General features: G+C 55.7%; 1 protein-coding gene across 1 annotated transcript; it reads right to left on the bottom strand.

Annotated features, from left to right (window-relative positions):
* Positions 1 to 12,240: 12,240 nt before the first annotated feature.
* On the bottom strand, positions 12,241 to 24,765 carry LOC127587259 (ICOS ligand-like). Its single transcript, XM_052045547.1, has 5 exons — positions 24,627 to 24,765; positions 17,974 to 18,023; positions 16,091 to 16,420; positions 14,337 to 14,630; positions 12,241 to 13,314 (listed from the first exon to the last, which is right to left on the bottom strand). Exons 2-5 carry the CDS (start codon positions 18,020 to 18,022, stop codon positions 13,199 to 13,201), a joined length of 789 nt encoding a protein of 262 aa, XP_051901507.1. The 5' UTR covers position 18,023; positions 24,627 to 24,765; the 3' UTR covers positions 12,241 to 13,198.
* Between the last annotated feature and the right edge of the window lie 2,580 nt (positions 24,766 to 27,345).

Raw genomic sequence — 27,345 nt, forward strand, 5'->3', positions numbered from 1 at the left:
GCACGAAAATTATCGAGAGGAAAAAAATTGCCAAATCTAAATCAGAAATCGGTTTATTATTGTCATGTGTACTGAGGTGTCAGAATCAGATTTATTATCACTGACTTATATGAGGTGAAATGTGTTGTTCTGCGGCAGCCGTACAGGGCAAGACATAAAATTACTGTAAATTACAAAATAAATACATAGTGCAAAAGAGGAATAATGAGGTGGTGTTCATGGTTCATGGACCGTTCAGGAATCTAATGGCGGAGGGGAAGAAGCTGTTCCTGAATCGTTGAGTGTGGGTCTTCAGGCTCCTATACCTCCTCCCCGAGGGCAGTAACGAGAAGAGGGCACGACCCAGGTGGTGAGGGTCCTCAGTGACAGATGCCACCTTCTTGAGGCGCCGCCTTGTGAAGATGTCCTCGATGGCGGGGAGGGGTTGTACCCGTGATGGAGCTGGCTGAGTCTACAATCCTCTGCGGCCTCTTGCGACCCTGCGTGTTGGGGCCTCCGTACCAGGCGGTGATGCAACCAGTCAGGATGTAGGTACATGGTGCAGTGAAAACCTTTGTTCTGCCTGCCATCCATACAGACCATTTCATCACATCAGTGCATTGAGGTCATACAAGAATGCAGAATAAAGTGTCCAGTTACAGAGAAAGTGCAGGTGCAGGCAGACAATAAGGTGCAAGGGCCACGACCAGGTAGATTGTGAGGTCAAGAGCCCATCGTATCGTACTAGGGGACCATTCAATAGTCTTATAACTGCAGGATAGAAACTGTCCTTGAGCCTGGTGGTACGTGCTTTCAGGCTTTTGTATCTTCTGCCTAAGGGGAGGGGGGTAGAAGAGAGAACATCCAGGGTGGGTGGGGTCTTTGATTATGCTGGCTGCTTTACCGAGGCAGCGAGAAGTGTCCAAGGAGGGGAGGCTGGTGTCCGTGACGCGCTGGGCTGTGTCCACAACTCTCTGCAGTTTCTTGCGGTCCCGGGCAGAGCAGTTGCGTACCAAGCCGGGATGCATCCGGATAGGATGCTTTCTGTGGGAACGCTGCAAATATAAACCAATTAGCATTTTCCTATGGGTACAAGATGGACCATGGCACCCCAACTGCCAGGGGGAGCGCTATTGCTGCGTGATGTTTACATAGCAAGATCCCATTACAAAATCAGGCAAGGGAAAGACTCTGAAAGAAATATAAAAATATTTAAGGACAACTTCAAAAAATAGATTTAATTATGTCAGGCAGCTCTGGGACAATCCAGTCCTCCCATTTTTAATTGCCTCTTCAGAGTTCATGATTAAGTCCAGGTTTATTGCCAAGGGCACAGATACCCAGGGTATAAAAGTCACAGAAATTCACTTGTTTGCAGCACAGCACATTACAATATTAAATTACATAAACAAATTTACATAAATTATACACACTGACCAAGATCCCGGCTGCCTGATGGATCTTCCTGTGCACATATCGACCTCCAGGTGAAACTCGCTGTTGACTGGCCATGAGTATTTGGGGCGTCAGACCTTGGGGAGGGGGGTGGGGACCCCCCCCCCCAACATTCCCTGCCTCACCACACCAGCCCCCACTCCCACCTGACAGGCTTGAGGAGGGGAGAGCTGGGGGGGCTGGTAGAGGACACACACCAGCAAAACATCACCGGACCTCTGGAGCAATGCCGACCTTCCCCTGCTCCCTGACCAGGGTCACCAGATCCTAGAAGAGCTAGGGGAGGCAATACAACAATGCGGAGTCTGGGGGGTTGGGGGAAACGGGAATCAGAAAATAAAATCCAGCAGATGCTGGCAAATCCAAGATAAAAGCAGGGCCGGCTGAAAACACTCAGGAGATCATACGGCATCTGTGGAGGGAGGGACGGGTGTTGGGATCGGTGACATGGAATGTGTTCTGTAGATCCCTGGGAGGGAGCGCCGCGCTGTGGGAGGGGCGGTGAGGAGGGAGCGCTGTGAGAGGGACGGTGAGGAGGGAGCGCCGCGCTGTGGGAGGGGCGGTGAGGAGGGAGCGCTGTGGGAGGGCGGTGTGGAGGGAGCGCTGTGGGAGGGCGGTGTGGAGGGAGGCAGGGGTCTATAAAACATGCTGACTGACTAGAGCTGTCCTGGGACAGTATAAGTGCAGACACAACAGTTGGAATTGTCCCATTCCTCCCCTGGACTGACTCCCTCAGTGAGCAGAGGTTCCCACTTCCCTCTGCCAAGGTTGCCTGGGGCTGTGGTTCACTGCGGGAAGGATCCTCATCTCCCCCCTCGAAACCTCAGCTGCCCTGCAGTGGATCAGTCACAGGCAGTGGGTGGGGGGGAGTTCCCAGCCCTTCCCTTCCCCCGCGGTGTCCGGCTCCAGGCTACAGCTGCTGCTCCCGCCCCGCTCTGACACTGCCCTGTCTGTTGGGACGTCTCACACTGCCCCTGCCGGCACCTCCCCGCCCACCGACTCCCTGTCTCTCCCTCTCCCTCTCTCTCCTCTCTCCTTCTCTCTCTTCCTCTCTCTCCCTCTCTCCCTCCCTTTCTCCCCTTCCCTCCCTCCCTCTCTCTCCCCCTCTCCCCTCCCCTCTCTCCCTCATCCTGTGTGACCCAGTCCCTCCCACCCTCCCCCCGATAGTCCCAAATGGAATTACCAGCCTCATGAGTCACGGATACTGGGAGGGACTGGTTCCCGGGTGCTGAGGGAACGGAGGGATGCGGGGTTAGTGCAGGGGGGTGGGGGCTGACGGAGGGGATTAGCCGGGGTGGGGGGGGGGAGATCAGAGGCAAGGGGCCAAATGGCCTCCTGCTGCTTCTGTTCAGTAAGGCAGCCTGTGGAACACAGCCAGGAGCAGGGTCAGCTCTCTCCACCCCCCTCCCCCCTCTTCCTCCCTCCCCCTTGTCTCTTTCCCCCCCCCTCTCTCCCCACTCTCCCCCCATCTCTCTCCCCTTGCCCTCTGTCACCTCTCTATCCCCTTCTCTCCCAATCCCTCTCTCTTTCCCCATTTCCCTCTCTCTCTCTCTCTCTCCCCCTCTCCCTCCCCCCCTCTGTCTCTCACCACACCCCTCCCTCAATCAATCCCCCCCAACCGTCTCTCTGACAGCTGCTGTTCTGCACAGAGGAAGATCCCACAGACAGCTCACTGACACCTTGGTCCCGCTCTCTGCCCCAGCCACCGGCACCTGGAAGAAGCTGGTGGACTTCTCCCGGCTCTGTGCTGGGGTCCCGACTATCCTGCTGGGGCAGGGCAGTGTGCGTCCCGTACCCAGCTTGGGGCTCTATGCCTCAAGACCCTGCAGAGATCCCTGTCTGATGAGCTCCCTCCAAGATGGCATGAGATAGTCGCACAGTTGTACAGCACGGAGACAGGCCCTTCGGCCCAACCGGTCCGTGCCGGCCAAGATTCCCATCCCAGCCGGTCCCATCTGCCCACATTTGGCCCAGATCCCTCCGAACCTTCCCATCCACACACCTGTCCGAGTGTTGTTAATGTACCTGCCTCACCCACTTCCTCTGGCAGCTCGTTCCACGGACCCACCCTCTGGGTGAAACAGTTGCCCCTCAGGTTCCTATTAAATCTCTTTCCCCTCTCACCTTAAACCTGTTCCCTCTGGTTCTTGATTCCCCAACCCTGGGGAAAGACTGTGCGCATTCACCCTATCGATGCCCCTCATGGTTTTATACACCTCTGTAAGGTCACCCCTGATTCTCCTACACTCCAGAGAATAAAGTCCTGACCTGCCCGACCTCTCTCCATAACTCGGTCCCTTGAATCCCGGCGACATCCTCGTAAATCTCCCTCTGCGCTCTTTCCAGCTTAATGTCATCTTTCCGACAGCAGGGCGACCAGAACCGCACACAGTACTCCGGGTGCGGTCTCACTGACGCCTTGTACAGCTGTAACGGGACGTCCCGAATCCTGTACTCAAGTGCCCTGACCGATGAAGGCCAGCGTGCCGAACGCCTTCTTCACCGCCCTGTCTACCTGTGACACCACTTTAAGGAAGGTTAGAGAGAGGACATGAGTGTGTGAGTGTGTGTGTGAGTGTGTGAGTGTGATTGTGTGTGTGTGTGTGTGAGTGTGTGAGTGTGTGTGTGTGTGAGTGTGTGTGTGAGTGTGTGTGTGAGTGTGTATGTGTGTGTGTGTGTGTGTGTGTGTGTGCACACGCCCGCACATGCACTGCATATCTCCTCGGTTATACCAGCATCCAAACTCCAAATTCCTACAGAAATGTGTCAGTGAGGGAGATTTGCCGAACTCAGCATCGTTGCACAGGAAGGGGTCCCATTCCTCTCCCGCTTCCACTCCCACTCCCGCTCCCAGACAGGATTTCTGAAATGGGGAAATCCCGGAGCAAACTAAAAGTCCCTCCGAGAACAAACAGTGAACTTCACATCAAAAAATTCCTCAGCGCTTGTCTCCCCCGGTAGAGAACATCAACACAAGAATTCAAAATTAGAACTCATTCACTCACTTTGGGAAATTCCTAAACTTTTTTCAGAAAAGTTTAGGAATATTGACATAATACTCAAATCTTTTTTTTCAAGCATTAAACATGACCATCCTTACCCGGGTCACACCCGACCCCTGTGGCACTGACCGTTCCCGGAAATCCCCCCGTGTACCTGTGGACACCATGCGTTCCCTCTCCAGGGACACACGGGCACGGACGTAACCCCCGGAGGAGGGGCGAGCAGGACCCTCGACCGCCCGCTGCCCGGACCCTCAGATGGTCACCTCGGCCAGGAGATCCCCCGAGCGACCCCACCATCTCCCCTCCGCACCGGGTGACCAAGGACCAGGGGCTTGGGGGGCAGCCAGGATACCCAAAGAGGGTCTGCAAGTTCGCGCACTCCGCGTACATGTGACACACCCGTAGAGAAGACAGGCGGCCAGGGAGTCCTGTCAACCAACTTAAGAACCTGTTACGCAGTGCACCTCCGTACGACATTCCTCTGCCCCAGGTCCCTGACGTCAAATGGGGGAGGACTCCCGGGCAAAGAGAGACCCCCTCTCACAGGCAACCTCCCTTGTTTTTCTGGCCCATGAGTCGGGATGGCCACCGCGTGTCCGGGACAGTGGAGGGGGGCATTCGGGCGTGGAGGAGCAGCCCGTACAAGGACCGCCCTGGCGCACTGTGTTGTCTGGGACCTTCTCCCCAGGGAGAGAGAGGGAGAGGGGGAGAGAGAGAGGGAGAGAGAGGGGGGGAGAGAGAGAGATATTCCGGGGCCTTGGGTTCCGACAGGTAACTCTGGCCGAGCAGGGGGTCACTGCAGCCAGGGTCACTCCATGACCCCAAGCTCCCTCAGTGACAGGATGGGAACCGGCCCGCTCAGAGCTAAAGCTCCCAACCAAAGCTGGGAAGGACCCACAGCTAATGTCCGCCCACTGGGAGCCACGTGTGTCCTCCTGAAGCCAACCACCCCACCCCCCCCGGCGGGAAATGTCCATTGCCAGCTCCAGGAACACCTTTGGTCTCTCGGTGGATGATTTCTTTCCATCGTGTGTCAGGGCACTGAGTACAGGAGTCGGGAGGTGACGTTGCAGTTGTACAGGATGTCGATCAGGCCGCACTTGGAGAACTGCGTTCGATTCTGGTCGCCCTGCTGTGGGAAAGATGCCATTGAGCTGGAAAGAGCGCAGAGGGAGATTTACGAGGACTGAGTTACGGAGAGAGCTCGGGCAGGTTGGGACTTTATTCCCTGGAGCGTAGGGGTGACTTTATGGAGGTGTATAAAACCATGAGGGGCATTGACAGGGTGAATGCGCGCAGTCTTTTCCCTCAGGGTTGAGGAATCAAGAACGAAAGGGCACAGGTTAAGGTGAGAGGGGAAAGAGATTTAATAGGGACCTGAGGGACAACTTCAGAATCAAGATTATTATCACTGACCAATGTTGTGAAATTTGTTACATACAAGACATAAAAGCTACAAAAATAGTGCAAAGAGGAATAACGAGGTAGTGTTCATGGGTTCATGGACCGTTCAGGAATCTGATGTCGGAGGGGAAGAAGCTGTTCCTGAATCGTTGAGTGTGGGTCTTCAGGCTCCTGTACCTCCTCCCCGATGGCAGTAACGAGGAGAGGGCATGTCCCGGGTGGAGAGGGTCCTCAGTGACGGATGCTGCCTTCTTGGTGTTGCTGGGACTGGAGAGGATGGACAGGCCGGGACTGTTTTTCCTGAAGCGAAGGAGGCTGAGGAGTGACCTTATGGAGGTTTGTAAAACCATGAGGGGCGTAGATAAGGTGGACGGTCAGTCTTTTCCCGGTGGGGGTCTAAAACTAGAGGGCACAGGTTTAAGGTGAGAGGGGAAAGATTTAAGGTGGCAAGTTTTTCACCCAGAGGGTGGTCTGTACGTGGAACGAGCTGCCAGAGGAAGTGGGTGAGGCAGGTACAACACTCGGACAGGTCCGTGGATGGGAAAGGTTCAGAGGGATATGGGCCAAACGCGGGCAAATGGGACTGGCTCAGATGGGAATCTTGGACTGGTTCCCGTGCTGAGGGTCCCTCTGTGACTCCAAGACACCCTCCATCAGCCATACCAGCCTGGATCAGAGGTGGAGGATACACCCTCCACTCCCACACCCCCCACCGAACATCTGGGGAAATCATGGCAAGGGACAAAGGAGGGAACCTGATGATTCCGAGGCCAAACAGTGCGACCCTGTTGGCGTGAGGGTGTCAGGTGTACCAGGGTCCCATGGCTTCCAGAGGTGGAGGGAGGGACGGAGGGGTGTAGGAACCTTGGCACTGGGAATCTTGCTTCAGCTCCGGGCGGAGGGCGGAGTAAAGCAGGGAGAGGCACAGTGAGCCAGAGGAGGGGGGTGTGGGACACCCGGAGCCAAGTTACAACCACCCCTCACCATTGGAAACCTCACAGAATCCGGAAATAGATTCACCTCCTTGTCCAAGCCTGTGGCCGAGAAAGGGCTTCCTGATGTCCGCCTACACCCCTCCCCGTCTCTGTGGACCCAGTGGTTCGGGTTAGTGTTACTGAGAAAGCTGTGGCAAATATTCTGTTCTGCTTCACTGAGGTTTGTGTGCATTACTGCCCCCTCCCCCTCTCCTCTCCCTCCCCTCCCCAACCCTCCCTCTCTCTCCCCCTCCTCTCCCTCGCTCTCTCTCCCCCTCTCTCTCCCTCCCTCTCCCTCTCCCCCCTTCTCTCTCTCTCTCTCTCTCTCTCTCTCTCCCTTCCCCCCCATCCCTCCATGTGCCACAGGAGAGGCAACAAGGAGGGAGCGCCGCGCTGTGGGAGGGGCGGTGAGGAGGGAGCGCCGCGCTGTGGGACAGGCGGTGAGGGGGGGAGCACAATATGATCACACATTTTCCACTGTTGTCACTGAGATATTGCATCATCTGATGTCAGATGCTCCAGTGATCCCGATATAAACCCAGGACCACACTTTCTGAAAACTGGCTGAACTTTGAAAAGAGGAAATCTCGACGCAAGACTCACGCTGATGATCTAAGCTGAGTTTTAATTCATTCCATGACCTATGGAACACAAGATACTGACCACAACTTCTCCTGCTCAGTACTCAGACATGTTCTGCCACTGTGGCAAAACACTGGTCTCAGTTCCAAAGAGCAGGATAGTCCTCCCTATAGGTCTCGTCTGACAGACAGACCTCATCCGTAAACAGGGTCATTGAACACAGGCCAGTACAGAACAGGAACAGGCCCTTCAACCCATGAACTAATCAAGATAATGACACGTAATCCCTTCTGCCCGCACACGGTCCGTCTCCCTCCATTCCCCGCACATCCCTGTGTCTGTCTAACAGCCTCTGAAACCCCTCGATCGTATCTGCCTCCACCCCCACCCCTGGCAGCACATTCCAGGCACCCGCCGCTCTCTGTGTAAAACACTTGCCCCGCACACCTCCTCTGAACTTTCCCCCTCTCTCTTAAATGCACGTCCTCTGGTGTTAGACATTTCCACCCTGGGGTGGGGGGATGGGGGGGGGTAGAAATATACTGGCTGTCTACTCTATCTGTGCCTCTCATAAACCTCTATCAGGTCGCCCCCTCAGCCTCCGCCGCTCCAGAGAAAACAACCCGAGTCTGTCCAACCTCTCCTTGTAGCTCATGCCCTCTAATCCAGGCAGCGTCCTGGTGAACCTCTCCCGCACCCTCTCCAAAGCCCCCACACCCTTCCTGTAACGGGGCAACCAGAACTGCACACAATACTCCAAGTGCGGCCTGACCAGAGTTTTATACAGCCGCAATGTGACTTCCCGACTCTTGTACTCGACGCCCCGACCGATGAAGGCCAACATGAAATACTTCTCCCTGGATAAAGACACCCCCTCTGCAACAGGGTCCCTGTGGGAGAGATGCCCGTCTGTAACCACAGTAGCCAAGAATGATCTGTGGTCTCTGCCCTGGTAACCCCAGAGCCCATGGTAGGCGTCTCCACTGACTGTGCCACCTTTGAAACACGTCTGCCCACAACACACATCCTTCCATTGTAACAAGCTCACAGACCCGCTTCCTCTGGTCTGCAACCTTTGGAAACACAATTAAACTCACTTCTCGTTTCCAGCACTAACACCCACAGGATGCGGTGTGAGTGTGTGTGAGGCTGTATCTGTGTGTGTGAGTCTATGTAGGTGTTCCCACACACACGCACACACACGCGCGCGCGCACACACACACACACACACACGCGCGCGCGCGCACACACACACACACACACACTCACACGTGTACACAAACAGGCATACACACACATACATATGTATGCACAAACACAGATACTCAAACTCATACACATACAAAATACAGACACACAAACACATGTTTACACACTGAGAATCACACACACGCTTGCACACTGAAACACACACACATAGAACACATGCTCTCTCAAACACTCCCACTTACACAAGCCCTCATTCCTTGAAGCATACACACACACACACACACACACACGCACACACACGTGCACACAGACACACACTTAACCACTTACATAAACTCCCACACTGACACAGTCTCGTGCACACTCTCACGTGCACCAACTCAGATTCTCATGGATACACCTTCACACACATACAGACTCATGCACACACACACACACACACACACATACAGACTCATGCACGCACACACACACACACACACATACAGACTCATGCACACACACACACACACACAAGCACACAGACACACAGACACACACACAGACTCATGCACACACACACACACACTCTATGTTCTATATAAACCCTCCCCCCCTCCGCACACTCTCCCCTCCCTGCATGGAGTAGGGGTGGACACACAGACAGTGTGGGGTGACACACACAGTCACAGAGAGAGGCAGGGGGCAGACATTTGCCTCTAAAGGGTCAGCTGATCTTTGCTTCTCCTGTGGTGGTGGTAGGAGGAAGAGGAGCTGATTCCTCACACCCTTCCACGGCCGAAGGGCTGGACGAGCTGGACCTCTTTCAATGGCTACCTGGGCTTGCAAGGCAAGACCACGTGGGGCGGTGGGGACAGGGCAGGAACCTTCAGTGGGGCAGTGGTGAGAGTGTGTGTGTGTGTGTGTGTGTGTGTGTGTGTGTGTGTGTGTGTGTGTGTGTCCCCGCGTGTGTGTGTGTCCGTGAGTGTGAGTCCATGTGTGTGTGTGTGTGTGTGTGTGTGTGTGTGTCCGTGCGTGTCCATGTGTGTGTCTGTGTGTCCGTGTGTGTGTGTGTCCCCATCCACGGAGCTGTCTGAATGTTGTTAATGTACCTGCCTCACCCACTTCCTCTGGCAGCTCGTTCCACGTACGGACCACCCTCTGGGTGAAGAAGTTGCCCCTCAGGTCCCTAGTAAATCTCTTTCCCCTCTCACCTTAAACCTGTGCCCTCTGGTTCTTGATTCCCCAACCCTGGGGGAAAAGACTGTGCGCATTCACCCTATCGATGCCCCTCATGGTTTTATACACCTCTGTAAGGTCACCCCTCAGCCTCCTACGCTCCAAGGAATAAAGTCCCAACCTGCCCGACCTCTCTCCGTAACTCAGTCCCTCGAGTCCCGGCAACATCCTCGTAAATCTCCCTCTGTGCTCTTTCCAGCTCAATGGCATTTTCATGGTTCTTGATTCCCCAACCTTGAGAATCAGTGACCATTCACCCGAACTCAAAGTCAAAGTCAAAGTCGAGTTTACTGTCAGATGCACAAGTCCGTGTGTGCACGGGTGCAGTGAAAAACTTCCTTGCAGCAGCCTCACAGACACAGAGCATCAGAGACCCAACATTCACAAGGAAAACATCAATTAAACATCAATTATACCCAGTTTGTACAGGAGGAACACAGAACAAAAGCCCATTGTAGTGCTCAGCGGTCCCAGTGCTGCTGTTACTGAGGCAGTGATCAGGGTTGTGCCGGTTGGTTCAAGAACCGAATGGTTGAAGGGAAGTCTCTGTCCCTGAACCTGGTGGTGTGGGGACTTAAGGCTTCTGTACCTCCTGCCCGATGGGAGCTGCGAGGAGACGGCACGGCCCGGATGGTGGGGGTCTTTGATGGCGGATGTTGCCTCCTTGAGGCAGCGCCTCCTGCAGATACTACACCCTCATTCTCCTGCGCTTCCATGAATAGAATCCTAGCCTCCCCAACCCCTCCCTCTGTAACTCAGACCCTCAAGTCCCTGCAACACCCTCGTACACTCAGAACGCTTTCCAGTTTCCTGACGTCTTTCCTACAACAGGGCACAATACTCCAGGTGGGGCCACACCAACATCTTGGACAAGATTTGCTTCAGTAATGTCGTCGACGTCCTTTGGTGAACTCATGGAGGATCCCAATACTCAGTTCCGCTCTCCCGCCTGTTAACTTTGTAAAACTTTTGCACTTGACTTTAAGGTTGCATTTAATTCACGATTAGTTCACTCCTGCCCTCTGTTCCTTAAATATTTGTCTTTGCCTGCCTGCTAGAACTCACGTTCAGGAACAGCACAGCCCTATGCACTCACTCATCTCCCATTCCGAGCTCCGTACTGACCGGACGGTGGGGTCTCGGGATGGGGAGCGAGGGGTTCCTGTATGAGGGACGGACAGACAGACAGCTCATCCCTGCGCTGCCTGGAGTTAAGGAACGGTGGGGTGGGGGGCAGAGGAGGTGTCTCATCGATGACCCTGAGGGGGCTCAATGGGGCGGTGGGGGTGGGTTGCTGAGAGGAGGTCCCCCCTGGTGCAGGACCTAGATCCAGGGGGGTGAAGCTTCAGGGGAAGGGGTCAGATGGGCAGGGGGAGGGATCCCGGGATCCCTCCTGAATCCCAGGAGTTCTCTCCCCTCAGAGGGGACGGAGTCTGGCAGTCTGATTGGTCCTTTCCTCTGTTGGTCTGTGCTGACGCTCTGAACCTGATTGGCCCAACCCTGGATTGGCCATTGCCGATATCCTGCCCCGATTGGCCCAACCCTGGATTGGCCATTGCCGATATCCTGCCCCGATTGGCCCAACCCTGGATTGGCCAATGCCGATATCCTGCCCCGATTGGCCCAACCCTGGATTGGCCATTGCCGATATCCTGCCCCGATTGGCCCAATCCTGGATTGGCCAATGCCGATATCCTGCCCCGATTGGCCCAACCCTGGATTGGCCAATGCCCATATCCTGCCCCGATTGGCCCAACCCTGGATTGGCCAATGCCGATATCCTGCCCCGATTGGCCCAACCCTGGATTGGCCAATGCCCATATCCTGCCCCGATTGGCCCAACCCTGGATTGGCCAATGCCGATATCCTGCCCCGATTGGCCCAACCCTGGATTGGCCATTGCCGATATCCTGCCCCGATTGGCCCAACCCTGGATTGGCCAATGCCGATATCCTGCCCCGATTGGCCCAACCCTGGATTGGCCAATGCCGATATCCTGCCCCGATTGGCCCAACCCTGGATTGGCCATTACCGATATCCTGCCCCGATTGGCCCAATCCTGGATTGGCCAATGCCCATATCCTGCCCCGATTGGCCCAACCCTGGATTGGCCAATGCTGATATCCTGCCCCGATTGGCCCAACCCTTGGATTGGCCAGTACCAATATCCTGCCCCTGATTAGCCCAACCCTTGGATCGACCCATGCCGGGTGGGATTTTATTTCAGCAGGGTTGCTGGGTCAAGGGTCACGGGACAGGGACAGGCGGGAGATTGGCTCCACAACGTCTGGATGTCAACAAGATGGATGCTGTCAATCTCTGCAAGGGCCTGGGTTGTAGACGGGGAAGATTCGTCTGAAAGGAAGAGTTTGCAATGGAAAAAAAAACATCGACGAATATTATTGGCATTGGTATTGGTTTATTATTGTCACTTGTACCGAGGTACAGTGAAAAACTTGTTGCAAACTGATCGTACAGGTTAATTCATTACACAGTGCAGTTACATTGGGTTAGTACAGAGTGCATTGATGTAGTTCAGGTAAAAACAATAACAGTACAGAGTAGTGTCACAGCTACAGAGAAAGTGCAGTGCAATAAGGTGCAAGGTCACAACAAGGTAGATTGTGAGGTCAGAGTCCATCTCATTGTATAAGGGAACCGTTCAATAGTTTTATTCCAGATAACAGAAGTACAAACCACTCCGAGTGCCCGGTGGGAGAGGTTACAGTGAATCCCCATCGATTTACAAACCAACTAAGGCCCGAGTTTCAGGGACATGTCCAGACGAGGGGAGGGAATCCCCACTGCAAACCAAGTCCCACTGGAACATGTCCCAAGGGTGGTCTCCATGGTGAATCTCTTGCTGAATCCCCCACAGTTGAGGGGAGGGGGTTGTGGGGTGGGGGGAGAGAGGGAGGAAAGGGGGCACAGAGGTAGGGACGGGGTTGTAGGGGGAAGGGGGGTCACAGAGATGGGGAGGGGTGTAGGGGAGGGAGGGGGTCACAGAGACAGGGAGCGGTGTAGGGGAGGGAAGGGGTCACAGAGACGGGGAGGGGGTGTAGGGGGAACCATGAATCCTTATGCCTTAGTTTGAAGAACTCTCGCCCTATGAGGGAGCCTCAGTCCCCGTGAGGGAGCCTCACCAACTCCTCCTGTCTTCCTCTCTCTCTCCCCCACCGATTCCCGGAATGCAGGGCTCCCAGGGTGATGGAGGGGTAGTCCATGAGGAGGGGCTCAGTCAGGAGACCCCACCATTGGCCTGTCCATCGATCTCCTCGGTTGGACCCCAGCTCCCACCCTCACCGGGTGTTGAGGGAGGGGGGCAGGTGGACGATCCTGGGTCCGCGGCCCAGGTCCGGCGGACCCTGGGGTCTAGAGGTGGTGCCACATGAGGAGGGAGACGGCGGCAATGGTGGAGCTCAGGACGGGGGACGCCGAATGTGCCCTGGCCGACCCCACCAAGGTCTCTCGTTGGCCGTTACTGACAACTGTGGGAGATTCAGCGAGAGATGGCGTTAGACCGGTCTGCTCCCCCTCCTCACCACCCCTCCCGCACCGCTCCCTCCTCACCGCTCCCTCACAGCGCTCCCTCATCACCGCTCCCTCACAGCGCTCCCTCATCACCACCCCTCCCACAGCGCTCCCTCATCACCGCCCCCCCACAGCGCTCCCTCCTCACCACCCCTCCCGCAGCGCTCCCTCCTCACTGCCCCCCCACAGCGCTCCCTCATCACCGCCCCCCCCACAGCGCTCCCTCCTCACTGCCCCCCCACAGAGCTCCCTCATCACCGCCCCCCCCACAGCGCTCCCTCCTCACTGCCCCCCCACAGCGCTCCCTCATCACCGCCCCCCGCAGCGCTCCCTCCTCACCGCCCCCCCCCACAGCACTCCCTCCTCACCACCCCTCCCACAGCGCTCCCTCATCACTGCCCCCCACAGCGCTCCCTCCTCACCACCCCTCCCGCAGCGCTCCCTCCTCACTGCCCCCCCACAGCGCTCCCTCATCACCGCCCCCCCACAGCGCTCCCTCCTCACTGCCCCCCCACAGAGCTCCCTCATCACCGCCCCTCCCACAGCGCTCCCTCCTCACTGCCCCCCCCACAGCGCTCCCTCCTCACCGCCCCCCCCACAGCGCTCCCTCCTCACTGCCCCCCCACAGCGCTCCCTCATCACCGCCCCCCCCACAGCGCTCCCTCATCACCGCCCCCCCACAGCGCTCCCTCATCACCGCCCCCCCACAGCGCTCCCGCCTCACCGCCCCCCCACAGCACTCCCTCATCACCACCCCTCCCACAGCGCTCCCTCCTCACCACCCCTCCACAGCGCTCCCTCATCACCGCCCCCCCACAGCGCTCCCTCATCACCGCCCCCCACAGCGCTCCCTCATCACCGCCCCCCCACAGCACTCCCTCATCACCACCCCTCCCACAGCATGGCGCTCCCTCCTCACCACCCCTCCCACAGTGCGGTGCTCCCCCCTTGCCGTCCCTTCCACGGGTCCCCGACTTACCCTGGAAGTGAGTGGGCCACAGGATCTCTCCGCTCTGGGTCCTGATCCGACAGGTAACCACGCTGAGGGTGCCGCAGCCCTCCCTGAGCAGCAGGACGCTTCTCAGGAGGTAAAGCTGAAGGTGGTCCCGGCTGTAGGTGGTGGGGTTCGGACCTTCGCCGAGGAGCACACCGCTGGTCTTGTTCACCCACTCCAGTGCGGCTAAGGGGTAGCCCCCCGAGGACGTACAGGTGAGATTCACTATGTAGCCGGCTCGGGCACTGTTACCGGACACCACTGGTTGGCTGTAGTTGGCTGTGGGTCCAAGAAGCTCTCAGTTACCTGCCAGTCCCAAGTCCCCATCACCCCTGCTTCATTCCCGAGTGGTCCTACACTCCCCCTAGACCCCCTCTCGTCTTCAGCGGGATAGAAGCTGTCCTTGAGCCTGGTGGGACGTGCTTTCAGGCTTTTGTATCTTCTGCCCGATGGGAGGGGGGAGAAGAGAGAATGGCCGGGGTGGGAGGGGTCTTCGATTACGTTGGCTGATGATGACACCGCTGTTGTTGGCAGAATCTCAGACGGCGATGAGGAGGTGTACAGGAGTGAGACAGATCGGCTGGTTGAGTGGTGTCGCAACAACAACCTCGCCCTCAACGTCAGCCAGACAGAGGGACTGACTGTGGACTTCAGGGAGGGGGAAGTCGGGAGAACACACACCAGTCCTCACTGAGGGGTCAGCGGTGCGAAGGGTAGGCAGCTTCAAGTTCCTGGGCGTCAACATCTCAGAGGATCTGTCTTCGGCCCAACACACTGATGCGATCACGAGGAAGGCACGCCAGTGGCTCTACTTCATTAGGATTCAGTACGTCACCAAAGACGTTCTACAGATGTACGGCGGAGAGCATCCTGACTGGTTGCATCACTGCCTGGTTCGGGGCCTCCAACGTGCAGGATCGCAAGAGGCTGCAGAGGGTTGTAGACTCAGCCAGCTCCATCACGGGCACAACCCTCCCCGCCATCGAGGACATCTTCACGAGGCGGCGCCTCAAGAAGGCGGCATCCGTCACTGAGGACCCTCACCACCCGGGACATGCCCTCTTCTCGTTACTACCATCGGGGAGGAGGTACAGGAACCTAAAGACCCACACTGAACGATTCAGGAAGAGCTTCTTCCCCTCCGCCATTAGATTCCTGAACGGTCCATGAACCCATGAACGCTACTCCTTTGGTTTTGCACTATTTGGTTTTATGTCTATGTTTAGACTGTAATTTGTCACGTCATCTAAACCAGTGATAATAAATCTGATTTTAATATCAACAAGATTGAAGGCAGATAAATCGTGATTTCCTAATATCTCACCCCACAGTGTAGTGAGTGCGCCTCGTTGGAGATGTGGAAATATTGAACCATTGAGTCCCAGAGTTGTACGGCACAGAAACTGGACCTTCAGCCCACCGTTTCCCTGCCAGCCCATCGACACTGACCCCGCTCCCCAGCACCGGGTCCGTCCCCCTTCCCTCCCTCGGCTCGTCTGGATCCTCCTTCAGTGCGGTGAGAGTCTCTGCTCCACCCCCACCCCCCCCCACCCACCCCTCAGGCAGTCCGTTGCACCTCCCAATGCCCCCCCCCCCCAACTCTCAGGGGAGAAGTTCCCCTCGGATCCCTCAGTGGTTTTAGACACCATGGGGAAAACCTTTGAACGATCCACCCTGGGATAGATAAATCTTGAAATAAATCAATGAACAGATACAGAAAGAGTCTCCATCGCCCTTACCGACGACACTCAGGTTGACTGTCTCCTTGGAGATGCCTTCGTTCTGGAGCACGCACTTGTAGATTCCTTCATCGTCCACGCTGAGGTCACGGAGGAGCAGGGAGAAGTCTCCCCGCGTACTGTTGGCAAGGAACTCCGAACGCCCAGCATAACTAGGGTCGATGTTGTGGGAACAAGCCTCTGCAGGAGGGCAGAGTGCGTTCACCAGCTTCTCCTTGGTTGTTTGGGGACTGCTCTTCTGCCAGTAAACTCTCTTGTACCCAGCCATGTTGTTGTAGGGGAGGACCACCTCACCCCCGATGGTCCCCGTGACTTGTAACGGTGGTTGTTCTGAGGGGAGGGAAGAGGGGAGGGAGAGGGGGAGGTCAAACAGACAATCAATGCAGTTCTGGGGCTTGGTTCACCCCCACTGACCAATCAAGATGGGATACCAGTTGTGGGCCACCTCAAGAGAGCGTCCAATCCAAGATTCGGACCAATCAGGGGCAGGATATCGGCGCGGGCCAGTCCATGGGTTGGACCAATCAGGGTCAGAGTATCATCATGGGCCAATCCAAAGGTTGGACCAATCAGGTGCAGAGTCCCAGCACAGACCAACTGAGAGAGGACCAATCTGAGTGTCAGATGACTTTGAGAACGGGACCAGTCAGGGGACCCACCAATCCAAACGTTGACCGATCAGCATGGAGGCCAGGCCAGGGCCACCAATCAAGGCAGGGGTCAAAGTTGACCAATAAGGTATTAAAGGGACTGGCTGATGGATCTGCACCAATCAGTGTGGTTGATTGGACTGGCGGTCACTAGGTGACCAATCAGAGGTCAGGGAAGGAGCCAGCAGTCGGGATTGGTGGCATGGTGCAGAGTGGGGCTCAGTACTGGGGGGGGGGGGGGTTCTGAGAGGGCTCAGGAAGGGAGGGGCAGGGACATCAGTGTAGGCCATTCTACCCATCCAGTCCATGCCAGCTCGGGGAGGGGGGTGGGAGAGAGAGGGGGGGGGGAGAGGGGGAGAGAGAGTGAGGGGTGAGAGAGAGGGGGAGAGAGAGTGAGGGGAGAGAGGGGCGAGAGGGGCGAGAGAGAGAGAGGGGAGAGGGGGGGAGAGGGAGGGGAGAGAGAGGGAGGGGAGAGAGGGGGGAAGAGAGGGGGGGAAAAGAGGGGGGAAGAGAGGGGGGGAAGAGAGGGGGAGAGAGAGAGGGAGAGAAAGTGAGGGGAGAGAGAGGGGGGGAGAGAGAGGGAGGGGAGAGAGAGAGAGAGGGGAGAGAGGGGGGAGAGAGAGAGGGAGGGGAGAGGGAGAGAGAGGGGAGAGGGGGGAGAGAGAGAGGGGGGGAGAGAGAGAGGGGGGAGAGAGAGAGGGGGGAGAGAGAGAGGAGGGAGAGAGGGGGGGAGAGAGGGGGGAGAGAGGGGGGAGAGAGGGGGGGGGAGAGGGGGGGAGAGAGGGGGGGGAGGAGAGAGAGAGAGGGGGGAGAGAGAGGGGGGGGAGAGAGGGGGAGAGAGAGGAAGGGGAGAGGGAGGTGGGATGGAGGCGGGGAGGGAGGGGAGGTGGGGGGACGAGGGACAACTTTTTCCCCACATCACCCGGATTTCTCCCACTCCAGGAAGTTCCCATTGGATCCGCACCCTGACGTCCCCGACCAGAACAACTCCCTGCTGGGGTAGGGGTGGGGTTGGGGTGGGGGGGACATTTCCCCACCCCCTGCCCCACCGAACCACCCCTCTCCTATCACCATCCCTCCACGTCCCTTTGACCATCGGACTCGCCCCTCACCCCGAATGAATCTGCCCCCAACACTCCAACCCCTCCATCCGAGGGGGTGGGGGGGTCCCTCGGAGCGTCGGAACTCCACCCACCCCCCCCAACCCCCGCCAGGACGGGACCAGGCACCCACCTGCAGCCGTGATCATGATCAGGGTCATTCCCAGGAGGAACACCGGCATCCTGTGGGAACAGGCAATCCTCAGCATATGTCGGGGGGTTAATGCAGCTCCCTCCCCCTCCCCTCCCCTCCCCTCCCCTCCACTCCCCTCCCCCTCCACCTCCCCACTCCCCCTCCACTCCCCTCCCATCCACCTCCCCTCCCCTCCCCTCCACTCCCCTCCCCCTCACCTCCACTCCCCTCCCCTCCCCCTCCCCTCCCCTCCCTCCCCTCCCCTGCAGCGAAATAACGCCGACTACTGACCCGCTAAACGCACACGCGACACTTCAGAGAAGAATCACGTTCTCACCGTCCGCGACACGCACGGTCCCCTGAAGGGCCCACCGAGCGCGGAACTCAGCCAGGCTGCCCGCGGAGACCCGCGCGCTCCCTCTCCAAGGACACCCGCGTGCGCACGGACGACGGGGCAGGAGGGCGGACCGGCCGGAACCCTCGGCCGCCCACCGCCAGGGCCTGTGGATGGCCACAGCTTGGCCTCCACTCTGCCTTTCACGCTCCCAACAGCCGCAGCACTTTGCTTTCCTGGGAGCGTAAATCCGAGTTGCTCCCTGCACCCCTCCCGGTGCGCTCCCAACGCCTGGGACTTTCCCAGTCGGATCGGAAAGGCTGAGTTTGCCCCCTGCCCCCCGATCCCCCTCCCTGTGATCTCAACCCCTTGGCCACTGCGTTTCACAGCTCCCCAACGTTGCACCCCCTCCTTTCCTGTTTTTTTCTCCATTCCGGCCCCCGAGACCCAGTGGCATTCCGAAGCGGAGTGCTCTCCAGATGGAAGCAGCAGAACCAGGTGTTGCTCGGACCCGGGAGGGTGAATCGTGCCTCCCTGATCAAATTTTCCAAGTTGCTGCTCGCTGGTGTAATCGGACACTAGCCCGGACTCGGGGCGAGAGAGATCCGTGCGCCCTGGGGACGGTCCAGAGGGGAGGTTCACGTGAATGATCCCGGGAAGGAAAGGGTTAACGTAGAGGAGCGTTTGACATCTCTGTGGGAGGGGGCGGTGAGGAGGGAGGGGCGGTGAGGGGGGAGTGCCGCTCTGTGGGAGGGGTGGTGAGGAGGGTGGGGCGCGCTGTCATGAGAGTGGGAGGGGCGGTTAGGCAAGGGGATGCACTTTTCCCCCACATTATAAAATGTCCATCACAATATTGAACATTGAGAAACGTTTCCACATCCAAGAACCTCAAGGTCCGAGAAAGATTTGGTAAAGAGACAAGCCTTGAGGTAAATATTTGTAGAACAACCGTTTTCCAAAGGGAAATAAGTTTCATTTGTATCACCATCCATACCATTTAGTCACCTGTCCAAAGAGCTGATCCACAGATCAATCTTGGAGCCAAGATCAATTGGTAAATTGGTCCATTATTGTCACATGTACCGAGGTACAGTGAAAAACTTTGTTCTGCATGCCATCCATACAGATCATTTCATTACACAGTGCGTTGAGGCAGTACAGGGTAAAACAATAACAGGATGCAGAATAAAGTGTCACAGTTACAGAGAAAGTGCAGTGCAGGCAGACAGTAAGGTGCAAGGTCACAACGAGGTAGATTGTGAGGTCAAGAGACCATCTTATCGTACTAGGGGACCGTTCAATAGCCTTATAACAGTGGGATAGAAACTGTCCTTGAGCCTGGTGGTATGTGCTTTCCGGTTTTTGTATCTTCTACCCGATGGGAGGAGGGAGAAACGAGAATGCCCAGGGTGGGTGAGGTCTTTGATTACGTTGGCTGCTTTCCCGAGGCAGCGGGAAGTGCAGACAGAGTCCGTGGAGGGGAGGCTGGTTTCCGTGATGTGCTGAGCTGTGTCCACAACTCTCTGCAGTTTCTTGTGGTCCCGGGCAGAGCAGTTGCTGTAGCAAGCTGGGATGCATCTACATAGGTGCATCGATAAAAGTTGGTGAGTGTCAACGGGGACATGCCGAATTTCTTTAGCCTCCTGAGAAATTTCTCAAGTTCAAAAGTCGAACTTGAACAGCTTCAAGTCCCTGGGTGTCAACATCTCGGAGGAGCTATCCTGGGCCCAGCACATAGATGCAGCCATGAAGAAGGTGTGCCAGCATCTCTACTTTCTTAGAAGTTTAAGGAGATTTGGCATGTCATCGAAGACTCTGATAAACGTCTGCAGATGTCCAGTGGAGAGCATTCTGACTGGTTGCATCAGGGCCTGGTGTGGGATGTCCGACGCACGGAAACGCAAGGGGCTACAGGGAGCAGTGAGACAGCCAGTTCCACCATGGGTACAGCTCTCCCCACCATCAAGGAACATCTACAAGAGGCGACATCTCAGGAAGGGGACATCCACCATCTGGACCCCTCACCATCCGGGCCATGCCCCCTTCTCCATGCTGCCCTCAGGCAGGAGGTACAGGAGCCTGAAGACCCCACACCTCAAGGTTCAACAACAGCTTCTTCCCCACTGCCGTCAGGTTCCTGAACCCACCTGTGAAACCCCAACACTGCCTCGGACTTCACTTCCCTCTCAACTTGCACTGCAGTTGCTCTGTTTAGCTTTGTTTATTCTGTCCTGCAAGTTCTGTATGACTTATGTTAGTTTAAGCTGCAATTTAAGTTGGCATTTATACCCTGGGTGTGTGTTTGTGCCAGTGACAGTGGACTTGAACTTACCCGAACTATCTCAATCCCTCACCCATTCACACTGACCCCTTTTCATTCTCTCCACCGACTCCCCCCAGATTCTACCCCTTCCCCACATACTGAGGGGACGGGGGGGGGGGGAAGCAATTCACCCCACCCCGCACATCGTTGTTGGGACATGGGAGGGAACTGGAGCACCCTGGGGGAAACCCACTGGGGTCACGGGGAGAAGGTGCGATCCCAACATCAGCAGGGGGGATGTTGGGATCGTACCTGGGACTCTGGGTCTGGGAGGAAGCGGCTCTACCCGCTGTACAGTGGGGCTGACTGGTTTTCCAAACGCCTTATCAGCACGTCAGCTGTCGTACGGAGGAGATGCACTCTGGAGCTAGTATAACACCAGCAATGTTGGAAGTTGCCCTGTTCAAAAAGAGCAGGCAGGAATTCATTCTGGCCAAAAATAACATTTCTACTTCCTCAGGAGGCTAAGAAAATTTGGCATGTCCCCTTTGGCACTCAATGTTTACAGATCCACCATAGAAAGCATCCTATCCGGATGCATCACGGCTTGGTACAGCAACTGCTCTGCCTGGGATCACAAGATACTGCAGAGTGCTGTGGACACAGCTCAGCACATCACGGAAACCAGCCTCCCCTCCACGGACTCCGTCTACAATTGCTTGGGACAGCCAGCCAATGTAATCAAGGATAAGATATTTCTTTACTAGTCACATGTACATCAAAACGCACAGTGAAATGCGTCTTTTTGCGTTACTGAGAATGCGCTGGGGGGCAGCCCGCAAGTGTCTCCACGCTTCTGGCACCAACATAGCACGCCCACAGCTTCCTAACCCGTACGCCTTTGGAATGTGGGAGGAAACCGGAGCACCCGGAGGAAACCCACACAGACACAGGGAGAACGTGCAAACTCCTTACAGACGGCGGCCGGAATTGAACCCGGGTCACTGGCACTGTAATAGCGTCACACTAACCGCTAACTACCGTGATCCCACCCACCCCAGACATTCTCTCTTCTCCCCCCTCTCATCGGGCAGAAGATACAAAAGCCTGAGGGCACGTCCCACCAGGCTCAAGGACAGCTTCTACCCCGCTGTCATAAGACTATTGAATATGATAAGGTGGACTCTTGACCTCACCATCTACCTGGTCGTGGCCCTTGCACCTTATTGTCTGCCTGAACTGCGCTTTCTCTGTCACTGTAAAGATGTTATTAAACTAGAAAGAGTGCAGAAAAGATTTTGCCTGGACTTGAGGGCCTGAGTCACAAGGAGAGGTTGTGTAGACCAGGACTTTATTCCCTGGAACGTAGGAGATTGAGGGGTGACCCGATGGAGGTGTCTAAGGGGCATCGACAGGGTGAAAGCACACAGTCTTTCCCCCAGGGAGGGGGTGCTAAAGACAAGAGGGCAGAGGTTTAAGATCAGAGGTGAGAGATTTAAAAGGGACATCAGGGGCACCTTCTTCACGCAATTTGGACCGAGCTGCCAGAAATAGTGGCTGAGGCGGGCACATTAGCAAAACGTTTAACAGCCATCGAGATAAGTCCATGGATAGGAGAGGTTTAGAGGGCTGTGGGCCAAACACGGGCAGATGGGACCAGCTCGCTGGGCAACACAGTCGACACAGACAAGATGGGCTGAAAGGCTTGTTTCCGTGCTGCGTGACTCTGTGAATAACTGGAACACTACATTCTGCAGTCTGTTTCCATCTTTTACTACCTTGATGCACTTACGTATGGAACAATCTGACTGGTTGCATCACTGCCTGGTACGGAGGCTCCAACGCGCAGGATCGCAAGAGGCCGCAGAGGGTTGTAGACTCAGCCAGCTCCATCACGGGCACAACCCTCCCCACCACTGAGGACATCTTCACGAGGCAGCGCCTCAAGAAGGCGGCATCCGTCACTGAGGACCCTCACCACACGGGACATGCCCTCTTCTCGTTACTGCCATCGGGGAGGAGGTACAGGAGCCTGAAGACCCACACTCAATGATTCAAGAACAGCTTCTTCCCCTCCACCATCAGATTCCCGAATGGTCCATGAACCCATGAACACCACCCCGTTATTCCACTTTTGCTCTATGTATTTAGTTTTCTCGTGTATCTGGGTAGACTTGACAATAATAAACCAATACTGCCCAGCCAGAACACACTTCCTCATTGGCAAGGTAGCAGAGAGGTGTCCTTTGACTGCGCTCACTCGCCAATAACCTGCTCTCCAATACCCTGCTTGGGTCTTGTGAGGGTCACTCTGGTCCGGGCATCATCACAGCCTGGGTCCAAGCATGGGCCCGGCAATCGAAACCCAGAAGGCAACAAGCCCGTCCCCGCACAGTCAGAGGAAGAGCAATCACAGGGAACTATCGCGAAGCTTGACAGAGCAGCCCACTCGATCAGGACGCCCTCCCCTCCCACATCACCCCCCCCACCCCCCGCCAAACACCCCCTCCACCTCCACCACCAGCCCACAGTGGCCACAGTGCGCACCGTCTACAGGACGCACCATGGTCACTCCCAAACCCGCCACCTGTTCTGGCCTGAGGGATATCTTCACTGTTACTGGGTCTACACCCCAGAACCTGCCCCTCTCTCTGGTGGGAGCACCATCCCCACACAGACATCGGGGGGGCCAGCTCACCCCCAGTGGCAACCTTGGGATAGGCAATAAATGCTGGCCTGACCAATCCTGATGAGAATTGGAATTGGTTTATTATTGTCACTTGTACCGAGGTACAGTGAAAAACTTGTCTTGCACACCGATCGTACAGATCAATTCATTACACAGTGCATTGAGGTAGTACAGGGTAAAACAATAACAGGATACAGATTAAAGGTCACAGTTACAGAGAAAGTGCAGTGCAGGCAGACAATAAAGTGCAAGGGCCACAACCAGGTAGATTGTGAGGTCAAGAGTCCATCTTATCGTACTAGGGCACTGTTCAATAGTCACAACAGCGGGATAGAAGCTGTCCTTGAGCCTGGTGGGACGTGCTTTCAGGCTTTTGTATCTTCTGCCCGATGAGAGGGGGGAGAAGAGAGAATGTCCGAGGCAGCGGGACGTGGAGACAGAGTCCACGGAGGGGAGGCTGGTTTCCCTGACGCACTGGGCTGTGTCCACAACTCTCTGCAGTTTCTTGCGGTCCTGGGCAGAGCAGTTGCCGTACCAAGCCAGGATACATCCAGATAGGATGCTTTCTAAGGTGCATCTGTAAAAATTAGTGAGGGTCGAGGGGGACATGAGAGAACCAAATCTCTCTCTCACACACACTCACACACACAGAGGGACAGAGAGAGAGACAGAGAGAGAGAGAGAGAGAGAGAGAGACAGAGACAGACAGACGGAGAGAGACAGAGACAGAGAGACAGAGACACACATACACACCCACAGAGAGAGACAGACAGACATACCCACCCACACAGAGACACACACACACACAGTCACAGAGACACAGAGAGACAGACACAGAGACACACAGAGACATCCACACAGAACACATACATAGAGAGAGACACCCACTCACACAGAGACACCCACACACCCACCTACACACACACCCCTACACCGAAAGCCTGTGCTAAACTTTCACTGCACCTACACATGAAAGTGTCGGAAACTTCGCTCCTTTGGCCTGGAGCTTGTACAACGTAACCACCGGAATAAAACTCAACGAAAGCGTCAGAGAAACTGATGAAATTGCGGCGGAATCTCGAGAACAAAAATCTTTGAAAATACTTCTGCAAAAGCTAAGGGGGATTAAACCGGCCACACACTGCCAGCCCTGAAACCAACGAGAGATAAACGCCCGTCCTTGACCAGGTTTTCGCTTTCAGATGAGAGTCTGGCTTTTTCTCTCTCTCTGGGGAGCGAAACCTTTGCAAGGTTCACACCCAGAGAGCAGGAGGTGTCTTTGGAACCGTCCCGGGGCAGACTGCCCAGTCCTAGAACCCGGCAGCCAGAGAGGGTTCAAGGGGTTAAAATTGCAAAACTGCATTTACCTGTCAATCCAGGAGACGGAGAACCGGAGAAGGAGGGAGAGACGCGTCCGGACCTCAATAAGTAATGGGAAGGAACTCCAGAGTTCAACGTTAAAACTCACAGACTCCGCCCACGAGATTGCAAAAGCAACGATATTGCATTTACTCATGAACAGGAATGTAGGATTTCGAGGAAGGGAAGAGGATTGCTTTTGTTGGAACTACCTCTTGGACTGTTGGTAATTAGCCAGTGAACTGCACCGGAAATGAGTCCCGAGAAAAGAAAACTCTGGATTCCTTGAACAAACCCAGGTCACCGCAATGTCGGAGCACTTTGATTACCTTGCTCCCCAGTGGACTTGGTCACACATTCACAGAGTCACACAGCACAGAAACAAGGCCCTTCGGCCCACAAGTCCCTGGACAATGGGGGTAAAGGTGTCCCCAGTTTCGCCCTCATCCTGATGACCACCTTCGTCTGCGGCTTCATCAGGCTGTGCGTGGAACCCAAGTACGTGGGCACCGTGTCACTACGTGCCGAGGTTCTACCTGTCTCGGCTGTTGCGAAGGATGGGCCTGGCCCCGTGGCCACACAACATCCCAGTCAGCTGGACGGTGCCGCGCTACCCGTCCTTTGTGGAAAAGTTCTTCCAGACCAACACCTTTGACCACAAGTCCATCAGGCAGTGGTCAGCACGGAACATCCTGCAGACACTGCAGGAGAAGGACACGATAGACACTGTGGGGTGGTTCCCTGACCAGACTGTCCAGACCATCTGGCAGAATGCCTCATCGCCAGAACTCACCAACATGCACCAAGACCTCGCTTGGCTGGTGGTGAGAGAGTCCCTCCCAGTCAGATCCTTCCTGTATGGGCGGAACATCACTCCCAGGGCAACTGTCCCCGGGAGGACTGCGCTGGGGACGAGACAGTCGCCCATCTCTTTGCGGGCTGAGAGTTTGCGAGGAGGGTGTGGCGAAAGATGCGAGGGTCCTTGTCACGGTTCAACCCCAGCAGCTGCGTGACAGAGGACTCTCCGATCTACGGGCTGTTCCCGGGGACACACATGGAGACGGACATCGACTGCTGCCGGAAGGTGAAAGACGCCCTTTGGTCTGCCTGAAACTTGGTCTCCCAGCACTGCGAGATGTCCGTAGGGGAATGCTGCCGGCTGGCACATTCCAGGCTGCAGGAGTACGTGCTGAGGGACGCACTGAAGCCGGCTGCAGTCAGCACGAGGACTCGGTGGGGAAGGACGACAGTTTAGGGTTCTTCTGCCACAGGAAAGGGAAGGGGGGGTCAGGCGAGGAAGCCCCTTAAATATTGTAAATATGGGATTGGTGTATCACCCCAGGGAGCCACATGAGGGGCATCAGTGCTGTGGTTTTTTATATAAAAGTAAAACTAATGATTGATCCACACACGAATGTAAAGGTTCGTACTGTTTTATTGTTGTAGATAGTTTTTTATGATGAATAAAGTTTCTTTTGGTTAATATTAAAAAAACTCATCCATGCTGACCGTGTCACCCAGCGAGCTGGTCCCATTTGCCCCTGTCTGGAGAACATAGAACACAGGACAGTACAACAGGGGAACACGCCACATGTTGTACTGGACTAATTAAACTAGTAGTTAACTGAACTAAAGTGGTAAATTGGTTTATTGTTGTCGCATGTACTGAGGTACAGTGAAAAACTTGCAGACCATTCATGTAGATCAACTCTTATCCCATCAATGCATCGAGGTGGAACAGGTTAAAACAATAACAGAATGCAGAATAAAGTGTCCCAGTTACAGAGAAAGTGCAGTGCAGGCAGACAATAAGGTGCAAGGGCCACAAACAGGTAGATGGTGAGGTCAAGAGTCCATCTTATCATATTCAAAAGTCTTATAACAGCGGGGTAGAAGCTGTCCTTGAGCCTGGGGATACGTGCTTTCAGGCTTTTGTATCTTCTGCCCGATGGGAGGGGGGAGAAGAGAGAATGTCCGGGGTGGGTGGGGCCTTTGATTATGTCGGCCGCTTTACCGAGGCAGCGGGAAGTGTAGACAGAATCCATGGAGGGGAGGCTGGTGTCCGTGATGTGCTGGGCTGTGTCCACAACTCTCTGCGGTTTCTTGTGGTCCCAGGCAGAGCAGTTGCCGTACCAAGCCGGGATGCATCCAGATAGGATGCTTTCTGTGGGGCATCTGCCCACACAATGTCCGTCTCCCTCCATTCCCTGCACATCCACGTGTCTGTCTAACAGCCTCTTAAACCCCTCGATCGTATCTGCCTCCACCCCCACCCCTGGCAGCACATTCCAGGCACCCACCGCTCTCTGTGTAAAAAAACTTGCCCCACACATCTCCTCTGAACTTTCCCCCTCTCTCTTAAATGCACGCCCTCTGGTGTTAGATATTTCCACCCTGGGGAAAGATCCCGGCTGTCTACGCTATCTGTGCCTCCCATAATCTGATAAACCTCTATCAAGTCTCCCCTCAGCCTCTGCCGCTCCAGAGAGAACAACCCAAGTTTGTCTCCAGCTGTGGGATTTGGCCCCTCGCCCTCTAAACCTCTCCCATCCATGGACTTATCCAGATGGCTTTTAAACGTTGATGATGTGCCCACCTCAACCACAAATCTGGCTGCTCGTTCCAAATACGCACCACCCTTTGTGTGAAGAAGCTGCCCCTGATGCCCCTGTTAAATCTCTCACCTCTGATCTTAAACCTCTGCCCTCTTGTCTTTAGCACCCCCTC

This window comes from Pristis pectinata, chromosome 39 (genome assembly GCF_009764475.1).
Source record: "Pristis pectinata isolate sPriPec2 chromosome 39, sPriPec2.1.pri, whole genome shotgun sequence".
In the NCBI taxonomy this organism is placed as follows: domain Eukaryota; kingdom Metazoa; phylum Chordata; class Chondrichthyes; order Rhinopristiformes; family Pristidae; genus Pristis; species Pristis pectinata.